Here is a 27971-nt window from a genome sequence, read left to right as displayed (position 1 = left end):
TTCTGGCTCCTGAGATTATAGGAAGAAGGGACTCTTGTAAAGTAGTAAGAAACTAACAGCAAAATATCAGATGGATTTTGCAAAATTATCTTGTTCCATCTGTCTGGATCTCCTAAAGGATCCGGTGACTATTCCCTGTGGACACAGCTACTGTATGGACTGTATTAAAACCCACTGGGATGGAGAGGATCAGAGAGGAATCCACAGCTGTCCTCAGTGCAGGAAAACGTTCATGTTGAGACCTGTCCTGGAGAAAAACATCATGTTAGCAGAGTTAGTGGAGGAGATGAAGAAGACTGGACTCCAAGCAGCTCACTGCTATGCTGGACCTGAAGATGTGGCCTGTGATGTCTGTACTGGGAGGAAGCTGAAAGCCAGCAAGTCCTGTCTGGACTGTGGAGCCTCTTACTGTAAGAAACACCTCCAACCTCATCATGAATCTTTTACTTTTAAAACACATAAACTAGTTGAAGCTTCCAAGAATCTCCAGCAGCTCATCTGTTCTCATCATGACGAGCTAAAGAAGATTTTCTGTCGTACTGATCAGCAGACCATCTGTTATCTCCGCTCAATGGATGAACATAAAGGTCATGAAATGGTTCCAGCAGCAGCAGAAAGAGCTGAGAAGCAGAAGGAGCTGGAGGTGAGTCGACAAGAAATCCAGCAGAGAATCCAGGACGGAGAGAAAGATGTGAAGCTGCTTCAACAGGAGGTGGAGGCCATCAATGTCTCCGCTGATAAAGCAGTGGAGGACAGTGAGAAGATCTTCACTCAGTTGATCCGTTTCATCCAGAAAAGAAGCTCTGATGTGAAGCAGCAGATCAGATCCCAGCAGGAAACTGAAGTGAGTCGAGTCAAGAGCTTCAGGAGAAGCTGGAGCAGGAGATCACTGAGCTGAAGAGGAAAGACGGCGAGCTGGAGCAGCTCTCACACACAGAGGATCACAGCCAGTTTCTACACAACTACCCCTCACTGTCAGCACTCAGTCAGTCTACACACTCATCCAGCATCAATATTCGTCCTCTAAGATACTTTGAGGATGTGACAGCAGCTGTGTCAGAGACCAGAGATAAACTACAGGACATCCTGACGGAGAAACTGAGAAAAGTCTCACTTGCACTGAATGATGTGGAGTTTTTACTGCCTCAACCAGAACCAAAAAGCAGAGCTGAATTTTTAACCTGTGCAACAGAAATCACACTGGATCCAAACACAGCTCACACATATCTGTTATTATCTGATGGAGACAGGAAAGTAACATTAATGGAGGAGGAACAGTCTCATTCCAGTCACCCAAACAGATTTGGTTATTGGCATCAGGTCCTGAGCAGAGAGAGTCTGACTGGACGTTGTTACTGGGAGGTGGAGTGCACAGGGGAAAGAATTTATGTAGCAGTCGCCTACAAAAACATCAGCAGTTCAGAAGCTTCAGATGAATGTTTATTTGGATTCAATGACAAATCTTGGTCATTATATTGTGACAAATCACATTACATTTTTCAGCACAATAACGTCCAAACTCCATTCTCAGGTCCTCCTTCCTCCAGAGTAGGAGTGTATCTGGATCACAGAGCAGGTTTTCTGTCTTTCTACAGCGTCTCTGAAACCATGACTCTCCTCCACAGAGTCCACACAACATTCACTCAGCCGCTACATGCTGGAGTTTTGCTTTTAGTTCCTGAATCCACTGCTGAATTCATCGAACCCAAATAGACAGAAATCATTTAAGGTTCAGATGGTTAAAATGTGTATTTTAGTTCCGATCAATGTTGAGTCATTTCTTCAGCTGCCAGTCACACTTTCTGGATGCTTCTCTGATGTCTTATTGTTTGTCATTTTGTTGATGTTTGGGTTTATGTGGCTCCTTCCTTTATCTGTTCAGCTATGGAGGCTTTCACTGCTCATCAGCATTTTATTTACCTTAACTTATTTTTTTTTTACATTGACTGGTTTATCAGATCAAGTGTCATTGTTGTTCACGTGGCCGTAGAGATGATGATCATTACTGTTTCCATCTCATCAATCAGGACATGAGTCATTATTTTATTGTACATAGCTGATATTCTGAGTCAGACTCACTGATTATCTGGATGAAGTGAATCTGTTCAAGAAATCATTGAACAAGAATCATTTAGCAGATTTTACTGATTTAATGTGTCAACAAACTGATGATTTATATTATCAATAGGGATGATAAAGGTGATGGTTTTGGATTTTATCCTAAAATAAATACATGTTTGTGTGATTAAGTTTCATGAACAAATTTGTTTTTTTTTTCCTTTAAACTTGCATCTTTTCATTGATTTGTGGCTTTTGGACATCAGATGTTGCGTAAATTTCAAGAGTGGGAATTAAATATGTGAAAAAACGGTACCTTTGTATTTACACACAATGTTTTGGTTGAAAAAGAAAATTAAATTTAATTAAATTCACAACACATTCTTGTACTTTTTTTGTATCTTCATGTTCAGTTATTATTAAGTACAACCAGAATGTAATCATCAATGCTCAATGCTTATGTAGTTATTTGAGGTCACGCAGCATAAAAAACATTTAAGGTTAAGATGAACATTTGGAAGAGTACACAGGCCAGATAAAACTGGTGTAGGCTGCCAGCCTCTGAGATAAACAACATACCATCAGTCATGAGTGTGTTTATTGTATCTTCGTTTATTGTTAGCAAGAAGGAAGGAGGACGTGTGTATTGCGGGGGGATAAGAAGAGGGACGAAAAGCAGGTATGCGTGTTTCTCCGTGTTGCGATCCTTGCGATAATCTGTACATACGTTAAAAAAAAAAAAAAAAGCGAGTCTTTCGATCTGTGCTTCGGTACCAGCTGTAAACAGGAACGGGAAAAGAGAATTTCCAGGTCTGTATTAAGTGCGGGGTAATTCTTCCACTCTTAAAACCCCTTCTGATTAGAGGAATTAATCAATTCTTCTACACTTACATAGACAATTATGGTGAGACCTGGAGGGGAGTAATTGGGATGCGGCTGTCACCAAGGCAAAAACTCAGGAATGGGAGGAGTTCATGGAGGCCATGGAGAATGACTTCTGGACAGCTTCGAGGTGATTCTGGTTCACCATCCGGCGACTCAGGAGGGGAAAGCAGTGCTCCGTACAAAACTTGTACAGTGGAGATCGGGAGCTGCTGACCTCAACCCAGGATGTTGTTGGTCGGTGGAAGGAATACTTTGAAGACCTATTCAATCCTACCAACACATCTACCGGTGAGGAAGCAGAGCTGGGGGACTCAGGGGTGGACTCTCCTATCTCCGGGGCTGAGGTCACTGAGGTGGTTAAAAATCTCCTTGGTGGCAAGGCCCCGAGGGTGGATGAGATCCGCCTGGAGTTCCTTTAGGCTCTGGATGCTGTGGGGCCAGTGCCTGTCGACTGGCAGACTGGGATGGTGATCCTCCTTTTCAAGAAGAGGAACCGGAGAATGTGCTCCAATTACAAGGGAATCACACTCCTCAGCCTCCCTGGTAAGGTCTATACAGCTGTCCTGGGGACCCATGGGGGTCTGTCAGAAAGTCGAACATTGGATTGAGGAAGAGCAGTGTGGTTTTCGTTCTGGTCGTGGAACAGTGGACCAGCTCTATACCCTCTTTGGGGTCCTGGAGGGGACATGGGAGTTTGCCCAACCCATCTACATGTGCTTTGTGGACCTGGAGAAAGCATTTGACTGTGTCCACCAGGGACTCCTGAGGAGGATACTCCTTGTACGGGCTGCCCGGTCCCTGTACAACAAGTGTCAGAGCTTGCTCCACAGTAAATTGGATTTGTTTTCAGTGAGGGTTGGCCTCTGCCAATGCTGCCCTTTATCCCGATTCTGTTAATAACTTTTATGGTCAGAATTTCTAGGTGCAATCAAGGTGTTGAGGAGATCCGGTTTGGTGACCTCAGGAATGGATCTCTGCTATTTGCAGATGACATGGTTCTGTTTGCTTCATCAGGTTGTGATCTTTAGCTCTCACTTGATCAATTTGCAGCAGAGTGTTAAGCGGCTCCAAATCTGAGACCATGGTCCTCAGCCGGAATAAGTGGATTGTCCTCTCCAGGTCGGAAGTGAGGTCCTGCCCCAAGTGGAGAAATTTAAATATCTCAGGGTCTTGCTGGCCACCTGAATCCAAATAGATTCATCCTAAAAACCTCGTGTAGGCCTTGAGAGTGACGAGGGCCATAGTCAACGGTTTCGGTCGATCACGGCGGGATCTCAACCCACCTGTGGATTTATCTGGTGAGAACTATATTTTCCAAATTATAATTTGATTGAAAATTTTTTGGATATAATATTATAGACTGAGTGATTCTTATTGTGAATCAAACTGAAAGAGTGCTTATAAAATTGTTGACTGTTTTCATAATCATGGTGGTTGCGCTCCTTTTCCCCAGGACTGACTTTGACAAATAGACAAATAGAGACAGACAGACAGAGACAGACAGACTCTATGAGATCAGGTTCCAAAACAAAGTCCTGTAAGTATGAGATCAGGTTCCAAAAAGAAGCCCTGTGAGTAGTACTACGAGATCAGGTTCCAAAACGAAGTCCTGTGAGTGCGAGATCAGGTTACTAAACGAAGTCCTGTGAGTAGACTTTTAGGAGGACATAACCGAAATATAAGACCAGTTAGTGCACTGGAATGTAGTGCGTAGTGCGCACTACGCACTTTCTTCTGTAGTGCGCACTACAATGAGCAAGTGCTGTCCCAAATGGAACACTGGACATAGTGCACTTACCGGTAGGGACAAACTCGCATTTGACCACAATTCTTCTGCCGCCAAAAGTAAAACAAAACGCTAAATTAAGAGAATGAATTTGCTACTCTCATGAAACTACATCGCATTAAAGGTGATGAAGCATCCTCCTCCGATTGGCTGAACATGAGTTGGTACATATATTTATTTATTTTTAATGTGTATGACCTGCCTGCATACGTGTCCAGAGTGCGTACCTATTGCCAGCTTCATTATTGACTTTCCGTTTCAGGGACAGTTAGTCCCTCTAAATTCTTTTTAGGAAGTAGTAATAAATAAATGAACAAATCCAGCAAACATAACTTAATGTATCATATCATCATAAATTATGGCCTACACTATAGTGACTTATCTCAGTTAACTAGACAAAGCAACATCAGACTGACATGTCTTTGCATGTCTCTCACATGCTTTTTAGTATAATTAAGTGCAAATCAAAACACTAATAAAACAGCTTTTAAATATGCAAAGACATTTTCAGTGTAAAAAATGTCCTTTACATTAAAACACGTCTGTTTTAATTGGTGTTTACTCTGATACTGTGCACATTTGGCAATGGGAAACAGATTATAAATGATAATGTAGGGAATGCAATGCTGTAAAGAAGATGCTCAGACACAGGGATGCAGCAAAGTTGTTATTGAAACCTTTTATTTAATCCTTTATTAAATCTCCCCCTGCTTGTCGCAGTCCATCTTCCTCATGATGCTCCTCAGGCAGCCTGCCTAAAACCACCTGCAAGCTTGCTTCAACTGCTGCCAGTCAGAAGCCAGGTGTGTGTGGAGAGGTCTTTCAGGATCCTAAAGACCAGGTGGAGGTCCGTCTTCCTAAAGGCTCTGGAAGGAGATAAAGTACATCCACTGTCCTCTACAACATCTGCATGAGCAACGGTGACCTTCTGGAGCCAGATGATGATGAAGATGTCAGGAGGGCAGCTGGGGACCAACCAGCAGGAGAACCAGCAGCATCTCCAGGAACCGTCTGTGAGGCTGATGAGAGGCAGAAGATGGCAATGATGTGTTACTCCCCAGAGTACTCCCTTTGGTGGTATTGGTCCGGTTCTTAGAAGTGTGCTGCCAGCCCAATGGGCTGGTGTTTGTGCTCCAGTCACCCTTCTCTTACCAACTACTGTCTTCCTGGGTTTCCCTTCAGTCTCCCCTTCTCCAGTCGCTTGGGCCAGGCACTCTATTCTTCCTGATGACACAGATGATCCAACTTACATAAATGCTATTGGGGTTCCTTGGGGTGTTCCTGATCAATACAAGCTGGAGAACCAGATTGCCGCGGGTTTTGAATCATCAATTTGTTTGTTGTGCACTTTAAATAAAAATATCGACGAATCAATTACATTCATTTTAATGTTCAGAGATTATCCAATTTCACTTGCGATGGCCAGCAGGTGGTCCATGAACAGCTCAAGGTGACCTCTCTGATTGCTTTCCAGAATAGGATGGCGTTGGACATGATCTTGGCTGAGCGAGGGGGTGTCTGCTCTCTGTTTGGGGCGCAATGTTGCACGTACATTCCTAACAACACTGCCCCTATGGGGAAGCTCACTTGTGCTATGGATGCCCTTAGGTCCCTTAGTAGTAAGATGGCTGTGCACTCTGGCATTGATGCCCCCTTTTGGTTGGCTGGTTTGATGGGTTTGGTAAGTATCGGACCTCCGCTGCATCAGTTCTGGCATATGTTGCATCCTTCTCTGCTTTGCTGCTTTTGTGCGGATCCCGTGTATCAGGGCTCTGCTGCTTAGGCTGATTGATGCTGCCTTAGGTCAGCGCATTCCTCAACTTGTTTATAACCTACTTCCTACTTCAGATCTGCCTCTCTCTGATCCTTTTCCCTTCTGTTTTAATAGTGATGGTAGTTCTGATTCTGACGCTGATGTGATTGTTTTTTCCTTACAGGGTGTTTTATGACGAATGTTCTTCAACCCTGCCGGGTGTGACCATTCTAATGTTTTAGTTTCCTTTATCTCTTTGGGTAGTTAGTGTTATTTTATGGCTTTGTTGTGTTCGGGAATAGATTTTTTTGTGCTGATCCTGAAAGGATCAAAAGGGGGAAATGTGGTGGGATTTATGCGTATGGTGTAGTTTTAATGTTACTCCTTTATTAAGTTTCTCTTATGTAGTACAAGATATATATTCTGCATAGTTAGAGTAGTTCAGTCAGCTTGCTTTTGTAGATTCATGCATAAAACAGTGTTCTGTTCAAGGCCTGTTTCAGCTTTGACTGTTGTTATCTTCAAGCGTGCAGTTGTTTTGACTAGTGCTGCCAGACAAAGGTTGTTTGTGTATGCTTAAAGAACACTGTAACACCCTGAGCAGGGGCAGAGCTCTTGAGATCTCTCACTCGCAACATCTGTACATGGTCAATAAATTGAACAAAAAACAGTAGATTTCTAGATTTATTTCTCATCGGATAAATTCCACGACAATCTCTAAGAACTTTCCTCATCTGCTTCTTTGAAGCTCTGCAGGGGAAATGCGGTCCCCGGCAAACTAAAGCTTGCAGGTTTTGTGATGACATTAGCATTAAAGATTGGCATTAACTGGTATTTTTGACAATTATGGAGCTATGAGACCACCAGGAGACACCAAGATATTCAAAAACTTTGTTTTTTTCATTAAAATTTATGTCAAATCACAAGGTTTGAAAGAAAGTGGTAAAAATGAAAGAGTGGCCTCGCGTCTGCAGTAACTTTGCTTCAAAGTAAAAACCTCTTCACTTTAATTTATTAGAAGGGGCTAAAGCCAGGACCTGAAGCCACTGGAATGTTTAGATCCTGAATTTTAGCTGACACTGCTGTAGATGGTATCATTGTCCAGACACTGCCAGTTGCAGTAAAAAGCAGATTTATTTTTCAGCTGTTCCTTTTCCAATACATGCTTAAAACAAATGCTGCATGTTAACGTGTTCTCAGTAAAGTGATCTAAAATTGTTTTCTTTCCCAGTCTAACACACACCCTACACACCTGTCTAGTACAGATTTGCATCAACTGGCCCATACATTTATTAATACAACTTCAGATGTTCAGTTTTGAATATTTGATCATTCTGGTTATTAGTGTTTTATTTCGGTGGATTGAACAGATTATTATTGACTCAATAAAATGCAGCAGTGAGTTTGATCTGTTTTCTGTTCTTTGAGACATTTTCAAAGCAGATTATAGCTCTGAATCTTTGCCGTTTTATTTTTCCTATTTGACTTGAAACTTAACATTTTTAGTGCAATAAAATTTAAATCAGCTTTATTTGTATAGCATCATTTCAGAACAATGTTGTCAAATTTAGCACTTTAATAGTGATAATGATGGACATCTAACATTGACACATTTAGATGGGTTGTCAAACTTTATATGTACAGTACAATACAACAACAGTGCTTTAGAGATACACTGAAACATTAGAAAACAAGTAGCATCATTTGAAACGAAAACCAAAAGAGAGACCATTTGACAAAACATGATCAAGTTTAAAAATTCCATCTGAAAAGAAACTGATCGGATTTGGACTTTTAAATAAAAACTATTTCCATGCAGATGAGAACAGGAAGGTCTTTCACTGGATGTTCCAGCATATCTGATGCTTTCTGGGAGTTTCTTCTAGACATGTGGAGCTTAGAAGCTGAATGCAGCTTCTCCAGGTCTGCTTCTGACTCTGGAACTGATAAAAACCAGATCCAGATAACCTCAGGGGTCTGATAGGTTCATCCGGATACAAGATATCTCTGATCCAGATTCCATCACTCATCCAAATTTCTGGCCTGGTTGGTGGTTTTTACAAGAATAGAATGAAGATCTTAAGACCACAGTTCTGTTATACTCAATAAAGTTTGGACACGTCCAGTCATTAATCTCCTCAACAAATTTACCGAGAGCCCGTACAAGGCCTCAGTCTCACAGGGACATTGTAATATAGAACAGTGTCGTCTGCTTTGCTATGGTAACTAATGCTGTTCTTTATGACCTGTGCCAGCGGAGCATGCATATGTTACACAGAAAAGGCCCCAGTATGGAGGCTTGGGGAACTCCACATATAATCCTTGTCTGCTCAGATTAGAGTATTTCCTGTTTTCTCTAAGGATATGAGATGAGATATGGCTGAGAACTTAAAGTAAAAATCCTCTTATAGAAAGTACATTGGTAACAAAGTGATGCAAAAAGTCTGAGAAACTGTATCAAATAAGATACAGTTAACTTAACATGATTAAACCATTAAAAATACCACATTATACTTTTTTTTTTTTTTTTTTTTTTTTTTTTACAATTCTGTTTGAAGCGTTTCACCCAAAATTCAGCTTTCGTCTTTAATTTGAGCTTTTCCAAAAGTTGCTTTCGTGAGCTTTAACAAAGAACAGGCTTTTTCTGAACCTCTGAATGTTCATGAGTGGTGTCTGTGTCCACCCACTCCATGCCCCTCTCGGAGAGATGCTGGTGCCTGTCTGTGATTTCAAAGGGCAGTCTGAGCTAGCTGGGGGCAGGTTTATTTCTCTTCATGAGGTCACAAAGGGAAAGATCTAAGACTCATCCGTTTGAGCATACATACATAAAGTGGGTTAATTAAATGTGAGAAGGGGACAGAATTTTCTAATTTTTGGGTCTCATACAGCACATGGAAACATGTAACTATTAAAAAAAAAAAAACAACAAAACTTTACCTTGAATTCAGCAATGGTTTCTAATCCTAACCAAACTCCAGCATGAAGCAGCTGAGTGAATGTGGTCTGGACTCTGTGGAGGAGAGTCATGGTTTCAGAGATGCTGTAAAAGGACAGAAAACCTGCTCTGTGATCCAGATACACTCCTACTCTGGAGGAAGGAGGACCTGAGACTTCAGTTTGGACTTTGTTGTGCTGAAAAATGTAATGTGTTTGTCACAACATAATGACCAGGATTTATTGCTCCGTCCGAAGACATATTCATTTGAGTTTCCCACTCTGCTGATGTTCTTGTAGGCGACTGCTATACAAACTTCTCCTCCTCTCCACTCCACCTCCCAGTAACAACGCCCAGCCAGTCTATCTCTGCTCAGGACCTGATAATAAGAGGTGAATCTGTCTGGATGATGAGAATAATATCGTTGCTTCATAACTGTTACCTTTCTGTTCTGATCAGATAAAAGTAGATGAGTGTTTGCTGTGTTTGGATCCAGAGTGATTTCTCTTGAATATTTTAACAACCCAGCTCTGCTCTTTGATTGTGATTCCGGCAGTAAAAACTCCACATCAGTGAGTGCCAGTGAGATGTTTGTCCATGTCTCTGTCAGGATGTCCTGTAGTTTATCTCTGGTCTGACACAGCTGATATCACATCCTCAAAGTATCTGAGAGGACGAATATTGATGCAGGATGAGTGTGTAGACTGACTGATGAGGGGTAGTTGTGTAGAAACTGGCTGTGATCCTCTGTGTGTGAGAGCTGCTCCAGCTCGCCGTCTTTCCTCTTCAGCTCAGTGATCTCCTGCTCCAGCTTCTCCTGAAGCTCTTTGACTCGACTCACTTCAGTTTCCTGCTGGGATCTGATCTGCTTTATCACTGCTTTATCAGCGGAGACATTGATGGCCTCCACCTCCTGTTGAAGCAGCTTCACATCTTTCTCTCCGTCCTGGATTCTCTGCTGGATTTCTTGTCGACTCACCTCCAGCTCCTTCTGCTTCTCAGCTCTTTCTGCTGCAGCTGAGACTGTTTCATGACCTTTATGTTCATCCAATAAGCAGAGATAACAGATACTCTGCTGATCAGTACGACAGAAAATCTTCATCACCTCATCATGACGAGAACAGATGAGCTGCTGGAGATTAATGGAAGCATCAACTAGTTTATGTTTTTTAAAAGTAGATGATTCATAATGACGTTGGAGATGTTTCTTACAGTAAGAAACCAAACAAACCAGACAGGACTTGCTGGCTTTCAGCTTCCTCCCAGTACAGACATCACAGGCCACATCTTCAGGTCCAGCATAGCAGTGATCACCTGGAGCAGCTTGGAGTCCAGTCTTCTTCATCTCCTCCACTAACTTGATGTTTTTCTCCAGGACAGGTCTCGGTATGAAAGTTTTCCTGCACTGAGGACAGCTGTGGATTCCTCTCTGATCCTCTCCATCCCAGTGGGTTTTAATACAGTCCATACAGTAGCTGTGTCCACAGGGAATAGTCACCGGATCTTTCAGAAGATCCAGACAGATGGGACAAGAAATGTTGATAGAATCCATGTGATATCTTTGCTGTTATCTCTCACCGATTCTTCCTACAATGTCAAAGCCAAAACAACTTCCTCATACTCATCTTCAGTAGTTTAACTGGCCAGCCCTTTGTTTGCAGCCCAGACGTTAGACCAAGCCCTAAAGAGTTAGATCAGTTAAAGAGATCAGGAACTATATTTTCAGAGCTGAACTCTGTGCTGGAGAGAAGGGAGGAGTTTGGTTATTTTAAGAAATGAAGCAGGTTACATCAAAATTATTTTTCTTTTCACATTGTCAGGTATTTTTCAGAAATATAAAAGTTTGAGATTTGTTCCTTAGTAATATTTTATGCTGTTTTTTTTAATTGCTTTTCAATCCAAGTGACTCGAAGTGAAACAGGAGATTAATTGCAGATCTGTAAACCTCCACCATCACAACATACATTGTGTGTTACTGCCATCTAGTAATCATATGATGGTACTACAGATGAAAGAAAGAACCAAGTTTTTTTTATTTAACCTTTAATTCCAAGTAAAGGATTTATTTATGTAAGTCATAAGCAGATACAGTTTATAACTTCTCATACTATTTCTGATCCTAACTGGAGGTATCTGATTGTTACAGACTTACTTTTTAAACACATGAATTTCTTGTTAATGTGTATGGTCAAAGCTTTGATGATCCAGGTTTTGCAAGTAGATTGTTGACTAGTCTACCCAGCACACATCTGCTAATATTTGGTGGTGACTTTAATCGTGTGATGGAGCCACTGTTAGACTCTTCTACCTTGAAAACAACTTCTCCCTCTGCTATGTCCTGATCAATGTTGGACTTTATGTTGCAGAATGGTTTTGCTGATCCATGGAGCTTCCAGTGTTCCCATGTGAAAGAGATGTCCTTTTTCTATCATGTAAATTACTTATTTATGAACTGACTTTTTTCATTCATGTTAACCTTCTCTTTAACATGTCCTCAGCTGAATATCATGCAATAATTAAAGGCGACCAAACTGCCCTCAGTCTTCATACAGCCTTGTCTTTCCATTGTAAACCTCGTCTTCCTTGTAGATTTAATTCTCTCGGATCATGACCTCTACCATTTTTATCTTTCTTATGTTTAATAAAGCAGACTCTACCTCACACTCTTTAATCTGGAACTGTCTTAGAGGTCTAATTATTTCATACTCTGCTAAATGAACCAAAATACAATAAGTCTTAAAAAACTAAACTTGTGGATTCCATTCTCAGACCCCCAATCCTACCCCAGACTTGTATGAACAAAAATCTCCTTTCAGGCTGAATTTGATCTTCTCTCAGCTAGACAAGCAGAACACATTCTATTCTATTCTATTCTATTCTATTCTATTCTATTCTATTCTATTCTATTCTATTCTATTCTATTCTATTCTATGCTATGCTATTCTCATTTAGAAGACAGTTTTATCCAAAGCGACTTACATATGAGTGAGAACAACACAAGCACAAAATCAAACAGTAGGGGACATCGTAGGAAGGTGCTAGTGGACTGTCCAGTTGGATGCAGGGACAGGCTTTGTGTGTGTGTGTGTGTGTGTGTGTGTGTGTGTGTGTTTTATTGATATTACAACCTTATGTAAATGATTATAAATATGGCAGAAAAGCAGGTCATTTCCTTCCACACCAGCTGAAACACCAAACACACCTCTTGCCAGATTCCCCAAATTAAACACTGTTATTGTAGGATTTTTCTCAAACCCTGGATCTCCTTCATATTAAATAAACCAGAATCTCCTGCAGATTCCAGTGATTTGGATCACCATTTGGATTATTTATAAACACCTACTATTGATCCTTGTTTGGTTCTGGATGCATTCAGTGTGCAATCTTGATGGTGCGCCGTTTGCAGCTAAACTCCTCATGTCAAGAATCTGGAGACTTATTGCAGCTGTCCACAGGTTGAATCATCCCAAGAAAGTCTGAAATTGAGGAAATAAAAATATAAAATACTTTGTGTAAATTTAGTACAACAATCTACACTTTGTACAAGGCTAACGTGATGCTGAAAGAACAGCACGTGGCTGAGCTAGCATTCAATCAGAAGTATAACTAACATGAAGCCCATTTTACAAACAGCAAACAATATATAGAATTTAACATTTATCAAGCTGAACATGGTGACAAAACTTACCGAAGATACAAATGTTGAGCAAACAGTGAGAGAACACACTCCTGACAGACATGTAAAACTAGCTTCTCCATTGTCACTGTGAACGTTTCCCTCTTTCAATAAAGCTTTTTTTAAATGAAAGCTATACCCAAAGTGGTCTGTAGGTGGCAGCATTGTGCTAAGAAAATGCCCTGGTTTGTAAAACATGACAATAATTTTACAAATGCTTTTCCTTTTGAAACTATACTTTTAAACCTACTTACACACAGTTTGAACAGATTTAATAGCATTCTAACTTACACATCAGCATCCTAGTTTAGGCAGAAAAATCTCATTTCTGCCAATATTCATCAATTACTGCAATTCCCTACTGGCAGGTCTGCCTGCGTGCTCTGTTAAACCTCTGCAGATGATCCAGAATACCGCAGCGTGTCTGGTTTTAAACCAACCCAAACAAGCTCATGTCACTCCGCTGCAAATCCCTCTTCACTGGCTTCCGGTCACAGCACGCATCAAATTTAAAGCTTTGCCTCTGGCTTACAAAACCATAACTCAAACGGCTCCCGTCTATCTTCACTCCCTAATCCAGACCTACACTCCCTCTCGACAGCTACGTTCCACCAGTGAAAGACGCCTCATGTTACCACCACAACATGGGACTAAATCACTAGCCAGGCTCTTTTCCTCTGTTGTGCCACGATGGTGGAATGATCTCCCAAAACTCCCAAACTTTGTCTACTTTTTAGTGCAAGCTGAAGACTCAGCTCTTCAAGGAGCACTTCAACACTTAGTATAACCATATTTATTGGAAAGTTGGAGAACTTAGCCCAGTTCTTTGCAACAAACTTTATGGTATTATTTCTTTGTATTATAACATAGGTGCCTTTATGGTGTGGGAAGGGAGTAATAAAAAAATAAAAAAAAAAAGTAAAAAAAAGCCTGTAGCACTTCATGGAAGGATCTGCGTCCAACTGGACAGTCCACTAGCCACTAGTCCATGATGTCCTCTACTGTTTGATTTCGTGCTTATGTTGTTCTCACTCATATGTAAGTCGCTTTCAATAAAAGCATCTGCTAAATGACTGTAAAATAAAATAGAATAGCATTCTGGATTCTCCATTAAATGTAGGCGAAACAATCTGCGCAGTTAAAGTTACGCAAAATAATATAGCTCTAGGTCCAGAAGGCTATCCGCAGTTTTTTATTTATTTATTTTTTTTTGTTTTTTGTGACATATTTGCCCCACTTCTTATTCATGTATATCACAAATAGTTGGAATTTGGCAAGTTGCCACCCACCCTCATCCAGGTTTCCATATCTCTTTTTCCTAAAAAGAACAAGGATCCAATTGCTTGTGGTTGTTATCAAACTTTGTCTTTGTTAAATGTGGATGTCAAGGTACTGGTGAAATTTTCAGCAAGCCGCCAGGTAGGTTTTATAAAGGCCCACCACAATTAATCAATCAACACCATAATACATCAATCAACACACTCTGACTGTCATCCCTCCACTCACGGACTTGGCAAGCTGTGACCTCACTTGTCTGGGAACCACATTTGCCAACTCTGCGAGGGGTATCCCAAGGTGTTCCTAGGCCAGCCAAGAGATAAAATCTCTCCAGCGTGTCCTGGGTCCTCCCAGAGGGATGTGCCCGGAACACCTCACCAGGGAGGCATCCAGGAGACATACTGACCAGATGCCCGAGCCACCTCAACTGGCTACTCTCGATGCAAAGGAGCAGCGGCTCTACTCTGAGCCCCTCCCGGATGACCAAGCTTCTCACCCTATCTCTAAGGGAGAGCCTGGCCACCGTGTGGAGGGAACTCATTTCAGCTCCCTGTGTACAGGATCTCATTCTTTTGGTCACGACCCACAGCGCAACACCATAGGTGAGGGTAGGACCGTAAATCGACTGGTATATCGAGAGCTTCACCTTCTGGCTCAGCTCCTTCTTCACCATGACAGACCAGCACAGAGTCCACATTACTGCAGACACCGCAGCGATCCATCTGTCGATCTCATGCTCCATCCTTCCCTCACTGGTGAACAAGACCCCAAGATATTTAAACTCCTCCACTTGAGGCAGGACCTCACTCCCGACCCGGAGAGGGCAATCCACCCTATTTCACCTGAGGACCATGGTCTCAGATTTGGAGATGCTGATTCTTATCCCAGCCACTTCACTCTCAGCTGCGAATCTCTCAAGCGAGAGCTGGAGATTACAGCCAGATGAAGCCAACAGGACCACGTCATCCGCAAAAAGCAGAGACCCGATCCTGAGGCCACCAAGCCCGATCCTCTCAACACCTCAGCTGCACCTAGAAATTCTGTCCATATGAGTTATGAACAGAATCGGTGATAAATGGCAGCCTCTATATTGGTGCAACTAATTGGCCTGGTACTAACATTCACCCACAGAGTAAACGATTCATTTTTATCAGTTTTCACTCATATGCGGTAGGTCAGTAAGATAATGGAGATGTTTTAAAGATCAGTTAACACGAGCAAAGCAAATGGATGCCAAAAGCTAGGGATGAGTGATCCCAAAGTTTTTTATGCCAATACAATGTCCTTTGTTTATGCCACAATTTAATCAAAACGGAAATATATATCAATACTTCTAAAAATCGTGATTGTACAGTGTGCATTCATATCTTCATTGCAAGAGGAAATATACAATCAAAACTAAACCTGAACATCAATACTCAAAAGAAAAACATTTAAAAAAATAATAAATCATACTGATGAGTCAGTAAGTGTCTTTACTTACATGTTTTTGTAAAGATTTCCAAGGCAAATGAAGATATTTTGAGACAACTATCACCTTATTTGACTGATGTTGCTGCGTGATTAAAAGCATTATGGTGCTCAGATGCAGGAAGACAAAGCATTTTTCACTCAGGTTCAGTCTGATTCAGCCAGAAGAAATGATTTATCCGAAAAACATTTAAAAGTTTTAAGCATAAACAGACACGTTTTTTTTTTTTCAAACTAAAAAAAGGACTTTTAATAGAACAAATATTTGTTTCAACAAACAACAAATAAAATGAGCTTCTTAAGTTCGAAAAGGGTTTTGGAAGAAGTTGGGCACTTACATAGTCCAAAACCCCCTTATCAATGACACTAACATTTTCACAGCATGAAAAATGTAGGAATACACATTAAATTCCATTACAATGAAACTTAAAAAGTTTACAGTTGTATTACACACAATAAATCATCGAATTCAACATATATTGCTTTAAAAAAATGACCGTATTTGTCTTGTATTTGGAGCAGGATTTGGACAGTGGCCTTTCTGCGTTGAGTTTGCATGTTCTCCCCGTGTATACTCTGCATGGGTTCTGTCCGGGAACTCTGGCTTCCTCCTACCATCCAAAGACATGCATGTTAGGTTAACTGGTTACTCTAAATTGCCCCTAGGAGTGAGTGTGAGTGTGAGTGGTTGTTTGTCTCTGTGTGGCCCTGCAATGGACTGGCAAGCTGTCCAGGGTGTACCCTGCCTTTTGCCCTGACAATAGGCTCCTGCTTCCCCGCGACCCTTCATTGGATTAAGCAGCTAGGAAAATGAATTAACGAATAAATAAACGAATAGAAATATAAATGTATTTTTTTCTTTCAAAAGTAAAAATGAAAGCACAAAGAAGTGATTGTTTCTTGGAAGAAGAGGATTAAAGATGCAGAAAAATGTAATCCCTTTCTGCAACAGATGAAGATGCAAAGAGAATAAACATGAAGTTGAAGCAGGTAAGAAAAGCTTCATGTTTAATGCAACTGCTTCATTTACCTGCATGAAAACACCACTGACTACCACTCCTTTCAGTTGGACTGGTTTTAGGTTTCTCCCCCATGATCCACATATCTGCCAGTTGAAGGTTTGGTATAATCTCTGTGCTCCAAACAGAGCTGAATAGGCCAAACTACTGGAAATCAGAATGAAGAAGAGCAGGACTTTGGTTTGGCTCTGAGACTTGTTTTTCAAAGTGAAACTGTTGAGACTGTTTTTTTTAGACATGAAGTGGCAAAAAAAGGAGTTCAGATAAATTCAGAAATATTTTCTTCTTTCATTTGTTTGCATCTGCTGAAGGATCCACAGAGGATCACAACCAGTTTCTACACAACTACCCCTCACTGTCAGCACTCAGTCAGTCTACACACTCATCCTGCATCAATATTCGTCCTCTCAGGATCCTCTTTGAGGATGTGACAGCAGCTGTGTCAGAAACCAGAGATAAACTACAGGACGTCCTGACAGAGACATGGACAAAAGTCTCACTGATGTGGATGTTTTACTGTCTGAACCAGAACCAAAGAGCAGAGCTGACTTCCTGAAATATTCAAGAGAAATCACACTGGATCCAAACACAGCAAACACACATCTGTTTTTATCTGATGGAAACATGAAAGCAACATTTATGAAAATTCAATAGTCTTATTCTAGTCATCCAGGCAAACTCAGTGGATGGTGGCATGTTCTGAGCAGAGAGAGTCTGACTGGATTATGTCACTGGGAGGTGGAGTGGAGAGGAGGACCTTATTTAGCAGTCGCCTACAATAACAGAAAAGAAGGAGAATCAGATGAATGTACGTTTGGATTCAACAACAAATCTTAGTTATAACGTTGTGATCCAAATGATTACAGATTTTATCACAACAAAGTCCAAACTGATGTCTCAGGTCCTCCTTCCTCTGTCACAATCAGCCTTGCTTCCTCCAACATTGCTGCTTGCCACACCCCTAATCAGTTCATTGCTCTCATGCCTGACCTTCCAGCACTCCGACCACAATTGCCTGCCCGTTACCGACCTGATCCGTCCCCGACTTCCGCTTCCTGCCTTGCCCTTGGAGCCTGCTCCCCAGTGGTTACTGGGTTTCTGTCCTGGAGGACCCCCAACCGTGAGTTGTGGATCTTCACTCACCTTGTTGTGCTAGGTGTCTACTCTGTCGGCCCAGAGGAAAGTTGCTCTGCTCTGCTCTGCTCATTGGGAACCAGAGTTCAACTCCAGCACCGAACCTCACCAAGTGGCTAAAATAAAAACTGTTAACCTGCCCAGATCTCTTGTGCTGCTTTTGGGTCCTTTCTCCGATCATTTCATCCTCCAGAGTAGGAGTGTATCTGGATCACAGAGCAGGTTTTCTGTCTTCCTACAGCATCTCTGAAAGCAAATAGTAAATATTGAAATGTGGTTCCCAGCAAACAATTAAAAATAGAAAAAATGACACTGAAGGAATGATATAATGCAACCTGCTTCATTTCCTGGAAGAAACAAACTCCTCCCTTCTCTCCAGCACATATTTTGACTCGGTCTGTCTATTTTGTGGTTCTTCCTCATTCGCTGTTCAAACAGTTGAGAGATTGGTTTAAATTCTGGGCTGCAAACAGAAAGCTGACAAGTAAACAACTGAAAACCAGTAAAAGGAAGTTGTTTTGACTCTTGACATTGTTGGAGGAAGTGTCCTCACAGACTATTCCCTGTGGACACAGCTACTCTATGGACTGTATTAAAACCCACTGGGATGGAGAGGATCAGAGAGGAATCCACAGCTGTCCTCAGTGCAGGAAAACTTTCATTACGAGACCTGTCCTGGAGAAAAACATCATGTTAGCAGAGTTAGTGGAGGAGATGAAGAAGACTGGACTCCAAGCTGCTCCAGCTGATCACTGCTATGCTGGACCTGAAGATGTGGCCTGTGATGTCTGTACTGGGAGGAAGCTGAAAGCCATCAAGTCCTGTCTGGTTTGTTTGGTTTCTTACTGTGAGAAACACCTCCAACCTCATTATCATGTGGCTCAGTTGAAGAAACACAAGCTGGTGGACCCCTCCAAGAATCTCCAGCAGCTCATCTGTTCTCGTCATGATGAGGTGATGAAGATTTTCTGTCGTACTGATCAGCAGAGTATCTGTTATCTCTGCTCATTGGATGAACATAAAGATCATGAAACAGTTCCAGCTGCAGCAGAAAGAGCTGAGAAGCAGAAGGAGCTGGAGGTGAGTCAACAAGAAATCCAGCAGAGAATCCAGGACGGAGAGAAAGATGTGAAGCTGCTTCAACAGGAGGTGGAGGCCATCAATGTCTCCGCTGATAAAGCAGTGGAGGACAGTGAGAAGATCTTCACTCAACTGATCCGTCTCATCCAGAAAAGAAGCTCTGATGTGAAGCAGCAGATCAGATCCCAGCAGGAAACTGAAGTGAGTCGAGTCAAAGAGCTTCAGGAGAAGCTGGAGCAGGAGATCACTGAGCTGAAGAGGAAAGACGGCGAGCTGGAGCAGCTCTCACACACAGAGGATCACAGCCAGTTTCTACACAACTACCCCTCACTGTCAGCACTCAGTCAGTCTACACACTCATCCAGCATCAATATTCGTCCTCTCAGATACTTTGAGGATGTGACAGCAGCTGTGTCAGAGACCAGAGATAAACTACAGGACATCCTGACAGAGACATGGACAAACATCTCACTGGCACTCACTGATGTGGATGTTTTACTGTCTGAACCAGAACCACAACCAAAGAGCAGAGCTGACTTCCTACAATGCTCAACAGAAATCACACTGGATCCAAACACAGCAAACAAACATCTGCTACTATCTGATGGAAACAGAAAAGTAACATTAATGGAGGAGGCACAGTCATATTCTAGTCATCCAGACAGACGCTTTTATTGTTGTCAGGTCCTCAGCAAAGATAATCTGACTGGACGTTGTTACTGGGAGGTGGAGTGGAGAGGAGGAGCAGTTTATGTAGCAGTCTCCTACAAGAATATCAACAGAAAAGAAGACTCCGATAAATCTTTGTTTGGGTGGAACAAGAAATCTTGGTCGCTACGATGTGACACAACTAATTACACATTTTATCACAACACAGAACAAACTGATGTCTCAGGTCCTCCTTCCTCCAGAGTAGGAGTGTATCTGGATCACAGAGCAGGTTTTCTGTCTTTCTACAGCGTCTCTGAAACCATGACTCTCCTCCACAGAGTCCAGACCACATTCACTCAGCCGCTACATGCTGGAGTTTCATTTTTCAACTATGGATCCACTGCTCAGTTCATTAAAGTGTAAATTAGAAACTGCTGCAGCTTTATGCAGGTTGTGTTTGGTCTTGTTTGAACATCATGATGTTTTTACTTTTAAGATTATTTATTATTCTTTACGATTTTTTAAGAGTCATAACATCTAAAATATTGTAAAGTTTTGTGAAAATGAATCACATTAGAAAGTTGTGTCAGACTTTTTTTCATTTAGATTTGAAGTTTATCAAAATAAAACAGTGTAAACATGGACAGCTTTTATTTTACTCTGACTCAATGAGACTCTTATCTCTGGAACATTATTCTGGCCTGTTTTAAATAAACATATGTTTAGTTGGATACAGTTATTTTAATTAAGTGTAATTATATCATTTCAACCAATGTTCTGGTGGAAAAATAAAATAAAATTTATCAGTAAATTGACAACATATTTTTTGTTTTTAAGTATTTTTTCACTTTCATGTTCAGTTGTTATCAAGTACAACCAGAATATTATCATCTGTATTAGAGGTATTTTAGTTATCCTCTGATCCCAATCCAAAGAGGTAATTTCATACAGGAGGAAACGTCAAGCAGAACCAGAACCAAGAAGGTTCTCAACGATCTGCTTCAACATGATTCAGCTCCTGTTTTCCATCCTGTTTTCATGGTGGTCTTCAGGTCTAGGAAACATGCAACCTTCATCTGAAACCCCTTCAGCTTCACAAAGAAGATCCTTGGGCAGAAAAGAAGCAGCCACTTTAACTGAATAGAAGATGAGGTGAACAAGTACCTCAGCACCACCTACAGAGACAGTGCAAGAAAAAAAATCATCTTTGCCCGTTCAGAACCTTGATAAACCCATCAGAACCCACCTCAGCATTTAACATCAGAGAGCCAACTTGGAAAGAAGTTGTGGAGGTCGTGAAAGCTGCTAGAAACAACTCAGCCCCAGGTCCCAGCGGAGTGCCATACGTCGTTTATATGAGATGTCCAAAATTCTTACGTCGACTATGGTCAATCCTAAAGATCATCTGGACAAGGGAGAAGGTGGCTTAGCAGTGGAGTGGTGCAGAGGGTGTCTGGATTCCAAAAGAGGAAAGCTGAGGTTCATTGAACATTTCAGGATCATCTCACTCCTCCGTGTCCAAGGCAAAACATTTTTCAGAGTTGTTAGGCGGTGCATTATGTTGTTCCTCTTGAGGAACACCTACATCAACACCTCTGAGCAGAAAGGAGGTGTACAAAAGTTTCCAGGATGCATTTAGCATACAGAAGTTGTCACCCAGCTGATCCAGGAGGCACATGAAAGTGAAGGAGACCTGACAGTCTTCTGGCTCGATCTTGCCAGTGCCTACTGATCTATTACACACAAGCTGGTGGAAACCTCACTTGAATGACAACACATTCCAGCCAAGATTAGGGACCTCATATTGGAGGTCCCTAATCTTGGCTGGTAACTCTCAGCCATTTCAGTTTGAGAGTTACCACTGGAACGGTAACATCTGCATTTCATCGGCAGGAGAAGGGCATTATCACAGATAACATTGTTTTTCTTAGCCATGAATATGTTGGCGAAGTCAGGAGAGGTGGATCTCAGGATCATCTCACTCTTCAGTGTTGGGGGAAAACTATTATTCAGCCGGCGCATGACAGAGTTCCTCTTGAAGAACATCTATTTCGAACCTCTGTGCAGAAAGGAGGTGTACCAACGGTTTCCAGGATGCATCAAGCATACAGGAGTTGTCACCCAGCTGATCCAGGAGCCATGAGAAGGGAAAGTAGACTTGGCAGTCTTCTGGCTCGATCTCTCCAATGCCTTTGGATCTATTCCACACAGGCTGGTGGAAACCTCACTTGAACGACGCCACATTCCAGCCAAGATTAGGGACCTCATATTGGACAATTACAGCCTTTTCAGTTGAGAGTTACCACTGGAACAGTAACATCTGCATTTCATTGGCTGGAGAAGGGCATTATTACAGAAATACGAACGTTGTTTTCCTTAGCCATGAATATGTTGGTGAAGTCAGCAAAGGTGGAATGTTAAGGCCCCCTCACCAACTCCAGTATTTGGAAGTGTCTTATCAGCTTGGCATGGATGGACTTTAAGTCAGCCAAGTCCAGGTCCCTGGTTGTGAGAAACGGTAAGGTGTCAGACCAGTTTTGCTTCTCAATAGGAGGCGTTCAGATTCCATCTATGAGAGAGAAGCCAGCAAAGAGCCTGGGAAAGAGCTATGATGATACCTCGAAGGATGCCGCAATGTTCCAAACAACATCATAGTCATTGGAAACCTGATAAACAGTGGTGGACAAGTCTGGGCTATGAGACCGCTGATGGTCTATGATGTGAAAATGACCACCATAGAGTGCTTTAAGAGGCATGTCACTTGTTCCTCTGGAAGTGGTTAGACTTACCACAAAGCCTCAGCAGCATTGCCTTGTATGAGAAGAACAACAAGCTTAAACCTCCCTTCAGTAGTCTGATGGAATAGTTTATGGTTACCTGAGCGATGGAGGTGCTGCTGAATGAGGACTCCAGCAAAAACAATGTCTCCTCAGCAGGCATTGAAGTGAGAACCGGCAGAAAGTGGAATGCCCATCAGGCAGTTAGTCAAGCTGAAGCACTGCTATAACACCATGAGCTGGTGGGAAGAGTGGCATCTGGACGGGCAGGTCTAGGAAGCATTCCAAGGCCTTAATACAATCAGTCCCCAGGAAAGGAGAGGCAACAGCTGATCCAAGAGGAGGTTTGGTCAGGGGTGGAGGAAGCCTGCTGCAGTCAGATAGTAGGTTGGCAGCAGCAGGATGCATGGACCCGATGGGAAGAGGTAGTTGAAGGGAGGATATCCTGGACAGAGTTATGAAGATTTGAGTCACACCAGTTAAAGTTCAGTCAGTGTAAGATGTACTCCCAAGTCCTTTCAAAGTCCTTTCTTTTGCTAGGGCCTGGCTGAGTCTCCACTGTGCCCCTCTTCCAGAAAGCTGGATAGATGGAGCACATTCTGTGCTGTTGCCCACGAGCACTTGAAGAGGTGCAATATTGCCGGAGCGCACTACCAAGTTCTACAGGTCATATCAAAGATCATCAGTGAAGGGATTTCCACCAGCAAATGCCAAAACCCAACAAAGCAAGTCTTTGCCTTTTTTAGGGCTGGGGAGAAGCCACAGCAGCACCAGAGCCAATCATGGGGACTTGGCATCAGCTTGGGATTGTCAGCTGAAGGTTGACCGAGGGAGACAGCCCAAGTTCCCAGAGAACATCATTGAGACCACACTCTGGCCAGACATAGTTCTGGTGACTGAAACAACAAAACAAGTGTTCTTGCTGGAGCTGATTGTGCCCTGGGAAGACAGGATGGAAGAGGCCTTTGAGAGCAAGAGGGCCAACTATGAGGAGCTGGCAAGCAAATATTGGAGTAGGGGACGGAGGACCCAGTGTAACCCCATTGAGGTCAGGTGCAAAGGGTTTGCTGGCCAGTCTTCATTAGGGCCCTCAAGTTGTTAGTAGTAAATTGGCTGCAGAAGAAGAAAGCCATCAAAAACATCACAGACGCAGCAGAGAATGTGTCGAGATGGCTGCGTATCAAGTGGGGGGGACCCGTGGCTACAGGCTACTTAGACACAAGCTGGGGCTTGATCAACCCTGGTTGGGTCACCTAGGCGAGGGTGTCTGTTGTGAAACCGAAACACCCAATGAACCTGTAATACAACACTGAGGATGTGTCTAAGTTGCTCCAAGAGTGTTTGCTATAACAATATTACCTGGTATTTTTGTCAGTCAGGTTATGGAGCTGTGAGACCACCAGGAAACACCAACATATGTTTTTGTCTATTTGTATGTGGAAAATTATAATTTTCCATCAACATATAAATTTACTTTTTGATAATCAGAAATAATTTCAAACACACATGCAAAGAAATCTGTCTTAGCACCACCTAGTGGTCCAATGATTCCACAATATGACTGTCAAACACATCAGGATTTCCTGCATAATTTTGTCATGAAAAACCAGTTAAATCAAATGGAATCCAGAAAAAATATCCAATATCACTACCTTTTCTAAATGAAATGCTGACAATAAAGAATGAATGACTTCAAACTGTAATAACAGTCAGATGTAAGTAGTTTTAATAGGGTTCCAAGGGGTAGTTTTGGCCATCAGAGAAAGTCATCAGAGAAAATGTTTAAAACAACGTCAATACTACTGATGACATCATATCAATTTTGTTGCTGGTCTTTGACATATCTAAGACTCTAATCACCACCAAAGACCCATCCATGTGATATTTAAGTTCATTCATTCATTTTCTCAGGCACAGAGTCACAGGCAATCATCCCAACAGTATTGGACAAGAAGCAGGCACACCCTGGACAGGTTTCCAGTCCATCACAGGACCAACAGAGAAGGACAAACAACTTAGAGTTTAGAGTTTACCTAATAGGTAAATAGGTAAATATATGTCTTTGGATGGTGGGAGAAAGCCGGAGTACCCAAAGAGAAGCCAAGCATACATGTGGATAACATGCAAACTCCACATAGAAAGGCCACTGTATAAACCTCCTCCCAGCCAAGGCCCAAACCAGCAACCTTCTTGCTGTAAGGACCCTGTGCTGACCACTATGCTGCTGAGCACCCCAATAATTATGTTCGAGAAAATAATGTTATCTCAGATTTTTTTTTTTTTATGAATGAATGAAATAAATGATTAAACTGCCATTGAAAAGGTGCAAAAAAGATACTGAGGTGATTCCATTGTCATGTTTTGTGCATGTGGCCGACATTTTCACCACATGGGTCCTCATTTCTGACAGTACATAAAACAAATCCAAATGCAATTAATTCGGTTATGTTGGTAATCTTTTACAGATGAAAGTGTCTCATCACCAGCAAAGACCCATCTTTCTAATAGAATGTGGAAACTGGTAAATGTGTAATAACTGAGGCAGGTAAAGCGCTGCATTGCAAAAACCTGCCAGATTCTGTTGCCAATACTGCAGCTTCAATATATATATATATATATATATATATATATATATATATATATATATATATATGTATATATATATATATATATATATATATATATGTATATATATATATATATATATATATATATATATATATATATATATATATATATATATATATATATATATATATATATACAAAGACAGAGGGGTGAATCTTTTTCATTTTGTTATTTTGTGGAGTGGGTTGGATTTAAAACAAGTAAGATGATAGAAACACATTCAAAAACAATATCAAATAAAGTAGAAAGATTTTGGTCATTTAACATCCAGTTTTAGATCAAAGTATTGTTTCTGGAGCTTCACAGGTTGCAGGTTTGGAATTTTTACTTTTGCAGACACATTTTTTCCTCATGAGAATGAAAAAAAATGAAGAATTATGAAATTTTATTTTTATGAAGTTGACATTAATGTCAAGATATTCTGGATTATTTAACTGCAGTAGCATCAGATAAACACTAGATGGTAGCAAAATGCAATATCACAGCAAAGCTCAAGACCTGCAACATTCAGCATGTCATCCGCTTAAACTGGAGTTATAGGGGGAGACTGAATAACACTGGCTTTTTTCTGAATTTATGTTTATTATTCCAAGTTTCAGTCTGTTTGAAACAGAGTCGACTGCATCTTTTAAACTTAGATAATAGATTTGGCCGCAAAAGAAGTTATTTACATGTAACTGATCCTTGTAAACTGTTTCCAGGAATGATTGTGAGCGTGAACGGTTGTTTGTCCTCCTGTGTTGGCCCTTTGGTGGACTGGTGGCCAGGGTGTATCTGCCTCTCACCCAGTGATTGCTGGGATAGGCTCCAGTGTTCTCATGCCCCTATACTGGATTAAGTGGTTACGAAAATGATTTTATTATTTCTATAAATATGATGTAATATATTATTATTCTTTCAAAAGCAGAAATAAATAACTATTTGTTGATTCAACATGAACATGAAGTTGAAGAAGGTGACAAAAGCTTTGTGTTTACTGCAGCTGCTTCATTTACCTGCATGAAAATACCACTAACTGCCACTCCCTTCAGCTTGGACTGGTTTTAGGTTCCTCCCACATGATCCACTTATCTGACAACAGAGCTGACAAGTCAAACTACCGAAGATCAGAGCAAGGAAGAGGAGGACTTTGGTTTGGCTCTGAGACTACTTTGCAAAGAAGTGAAACTGTTGAGGCACTGACTGTTGTAGAGAGGTAAAATGGCTCAGAAAAGAGTTTGGATGGATTCAGAAAAATTTTCTTGTTCCATCTGTGGGAATCTACTGAAAGATCCTGTGACTATTCCCTGTGGACACAGCTACTGTATGGACTGTATTAAAACCCACTGGGATGAAGAGGATCAGAGAGGAATCCACAGCTGTCCTCAGTGCAGGAAAATATTGCTTCTGAGACCTGTCCTGGAGAAAAACATCATGTTAGCAGAGGTAGTGGAGGAGCTGAAGAAGACTGGATCAGAAGATGTGGCCTGTGATGTCTGTACTGAGAGGAAGCTGAAAGCCATCAAGTCCTGTCTGGTATGTCGAGCCTCTTACTGTGAGAAACACCTCCAGCCTCATTATTATGTTCCACCATTACAGAAACACAAGCTGGTGGACCCCTCCAAGAATCTCCAGCAGCTCATCTGTTCTCGTCATGATGAGGTGATGAAGATTTTCTGTCGTACTGATCAGCAGAGTATCTGTTATCTCTGCTCATTGGATGAACATAAAGATCATGAAACAGTTCCAGCTGCAGCAGAAAGAGCTGAGAAGCAGAAGGAGCTGGAGGTGAGTCAACAAGAAATCCAGCAGAGAATCCAGGACGTAGAGAAAGATGTGAAGCTGCTTCAACAGGAGGTGGAGGCCATCAATGTCTCCGCTGATGAAGCAGTGGAGGACAGTGAGAAGATCTTCACTCAGCTGATCCGTCTCATCCAGAAAAGAAGCTCTGATGTGAAGCAGCAGATCAGATCCCAGCAGGAAACTGAAGTGAGTCGAGTCAAAGAGCTTCAGGAGAAGCTGGAGCAGGAGATCACTGAGCTGAAGAGGAAAGACGGCGAGCTGGAGCAGCTCTCACACACAGAGGATCACAGCCAGTTTCTACACAACTACCCCTCACTGTCAGCACTCAGTCAGTCTACACACTCATCCAGCATCAATATTCGTCCTCTCAGATACTTTGAGGATGTGGCAGCAGCTGTGTCAGAGACCAGAGATAAACTACAGGACATCCTGACAGAGACGTGGACAAACATCTCACTGGCACTCACTGATGTGGATGTTTTACTTTCTGAACCAGAACCACAACCAAAGAGCAGAGCTGACTTCCTGAAATATTCAACAGAAATCACATTGGATCCAAACACAGCAAACACATATCTGTTTTTATCTGATGAAAACAGAAAAGCAACATTAACGGAAAAACAACAATCTTATTCTAGTCATCCAGACACATTCACTGGATGGTGTCAGGTTCTGAGCAGAGAGAGTCTGACTGGACGCTGTTACTGGGAGGTGGAGTGGGGAGGAGGAGGAGTTCATGTATCAGTCGCCTACAAGAACATCAAAAGAAAAGGAGAATCAGATGAATGTACATTTGGATTCAACAACAAATCTTGGTCGTTACATTGTGAAAAGACCAGTTTTACATTTTTTTACAACACACATAAAACTGAAGTCTCAGGTCCTCCTTCCTCCAGAGTAGGAGTGTATCTGGATCACAGAGCAGGTTTTCTGTCTTTCTACAGCGTCTCTGAAACCATGACTCTCCTCCACAGAGTCCAGACCACATTCACTCAGCCACTACATGCTGGATTGAAGTTTTTACTGCCTGGATCCACTGCTGAGTTCATTAAAGTGTAA

The 27971-nt window shown here is 41.7% G+C and overlaps 1 protein-coding gene across 1 annotated transcript; it reads left to right on the top strand.

Moving 5' to 3' along the window:
• Positions 1–70: 70 nt before the first annotated feature.
• On the top strand, positions 71–27971 carry LOC306769279 (uncharacterized protein; the record flags this gene model as incomplete). Its single annotated transcript, XM_079257845.1, is given in 10 exon segments — positions 71–854; positions 857–1662; positions 4163–4241; positions 5476–5532; positions 5912–5994; positions 6204–6410; positions 18550–20142; positions 23043–23187; positions 23249–23550; positions 26322–27971. Coding segments are annotated over 10 exon segments (5706 nt in total).

The sequence above is a fragment of the Telmatherina bonti genome, assembly GCF_933228915.1.
Source record: "Telmatherina bonti genome assembly, chromosome: 18".
In the NCBI taxonomy this organism is placed as follows: domain Eukaryota; kingdom Metazoa; phylum Chordata; class Actinopteri; order Atheriniformes; family Telmatherinidae; genus Telmatherina; species Telmatherina bonti.
The sequence above is the reverse complement of the archived record's forward strand: the minus strand, read 5'-3'. Positions and strand labels throughout refer to the sequence as shown.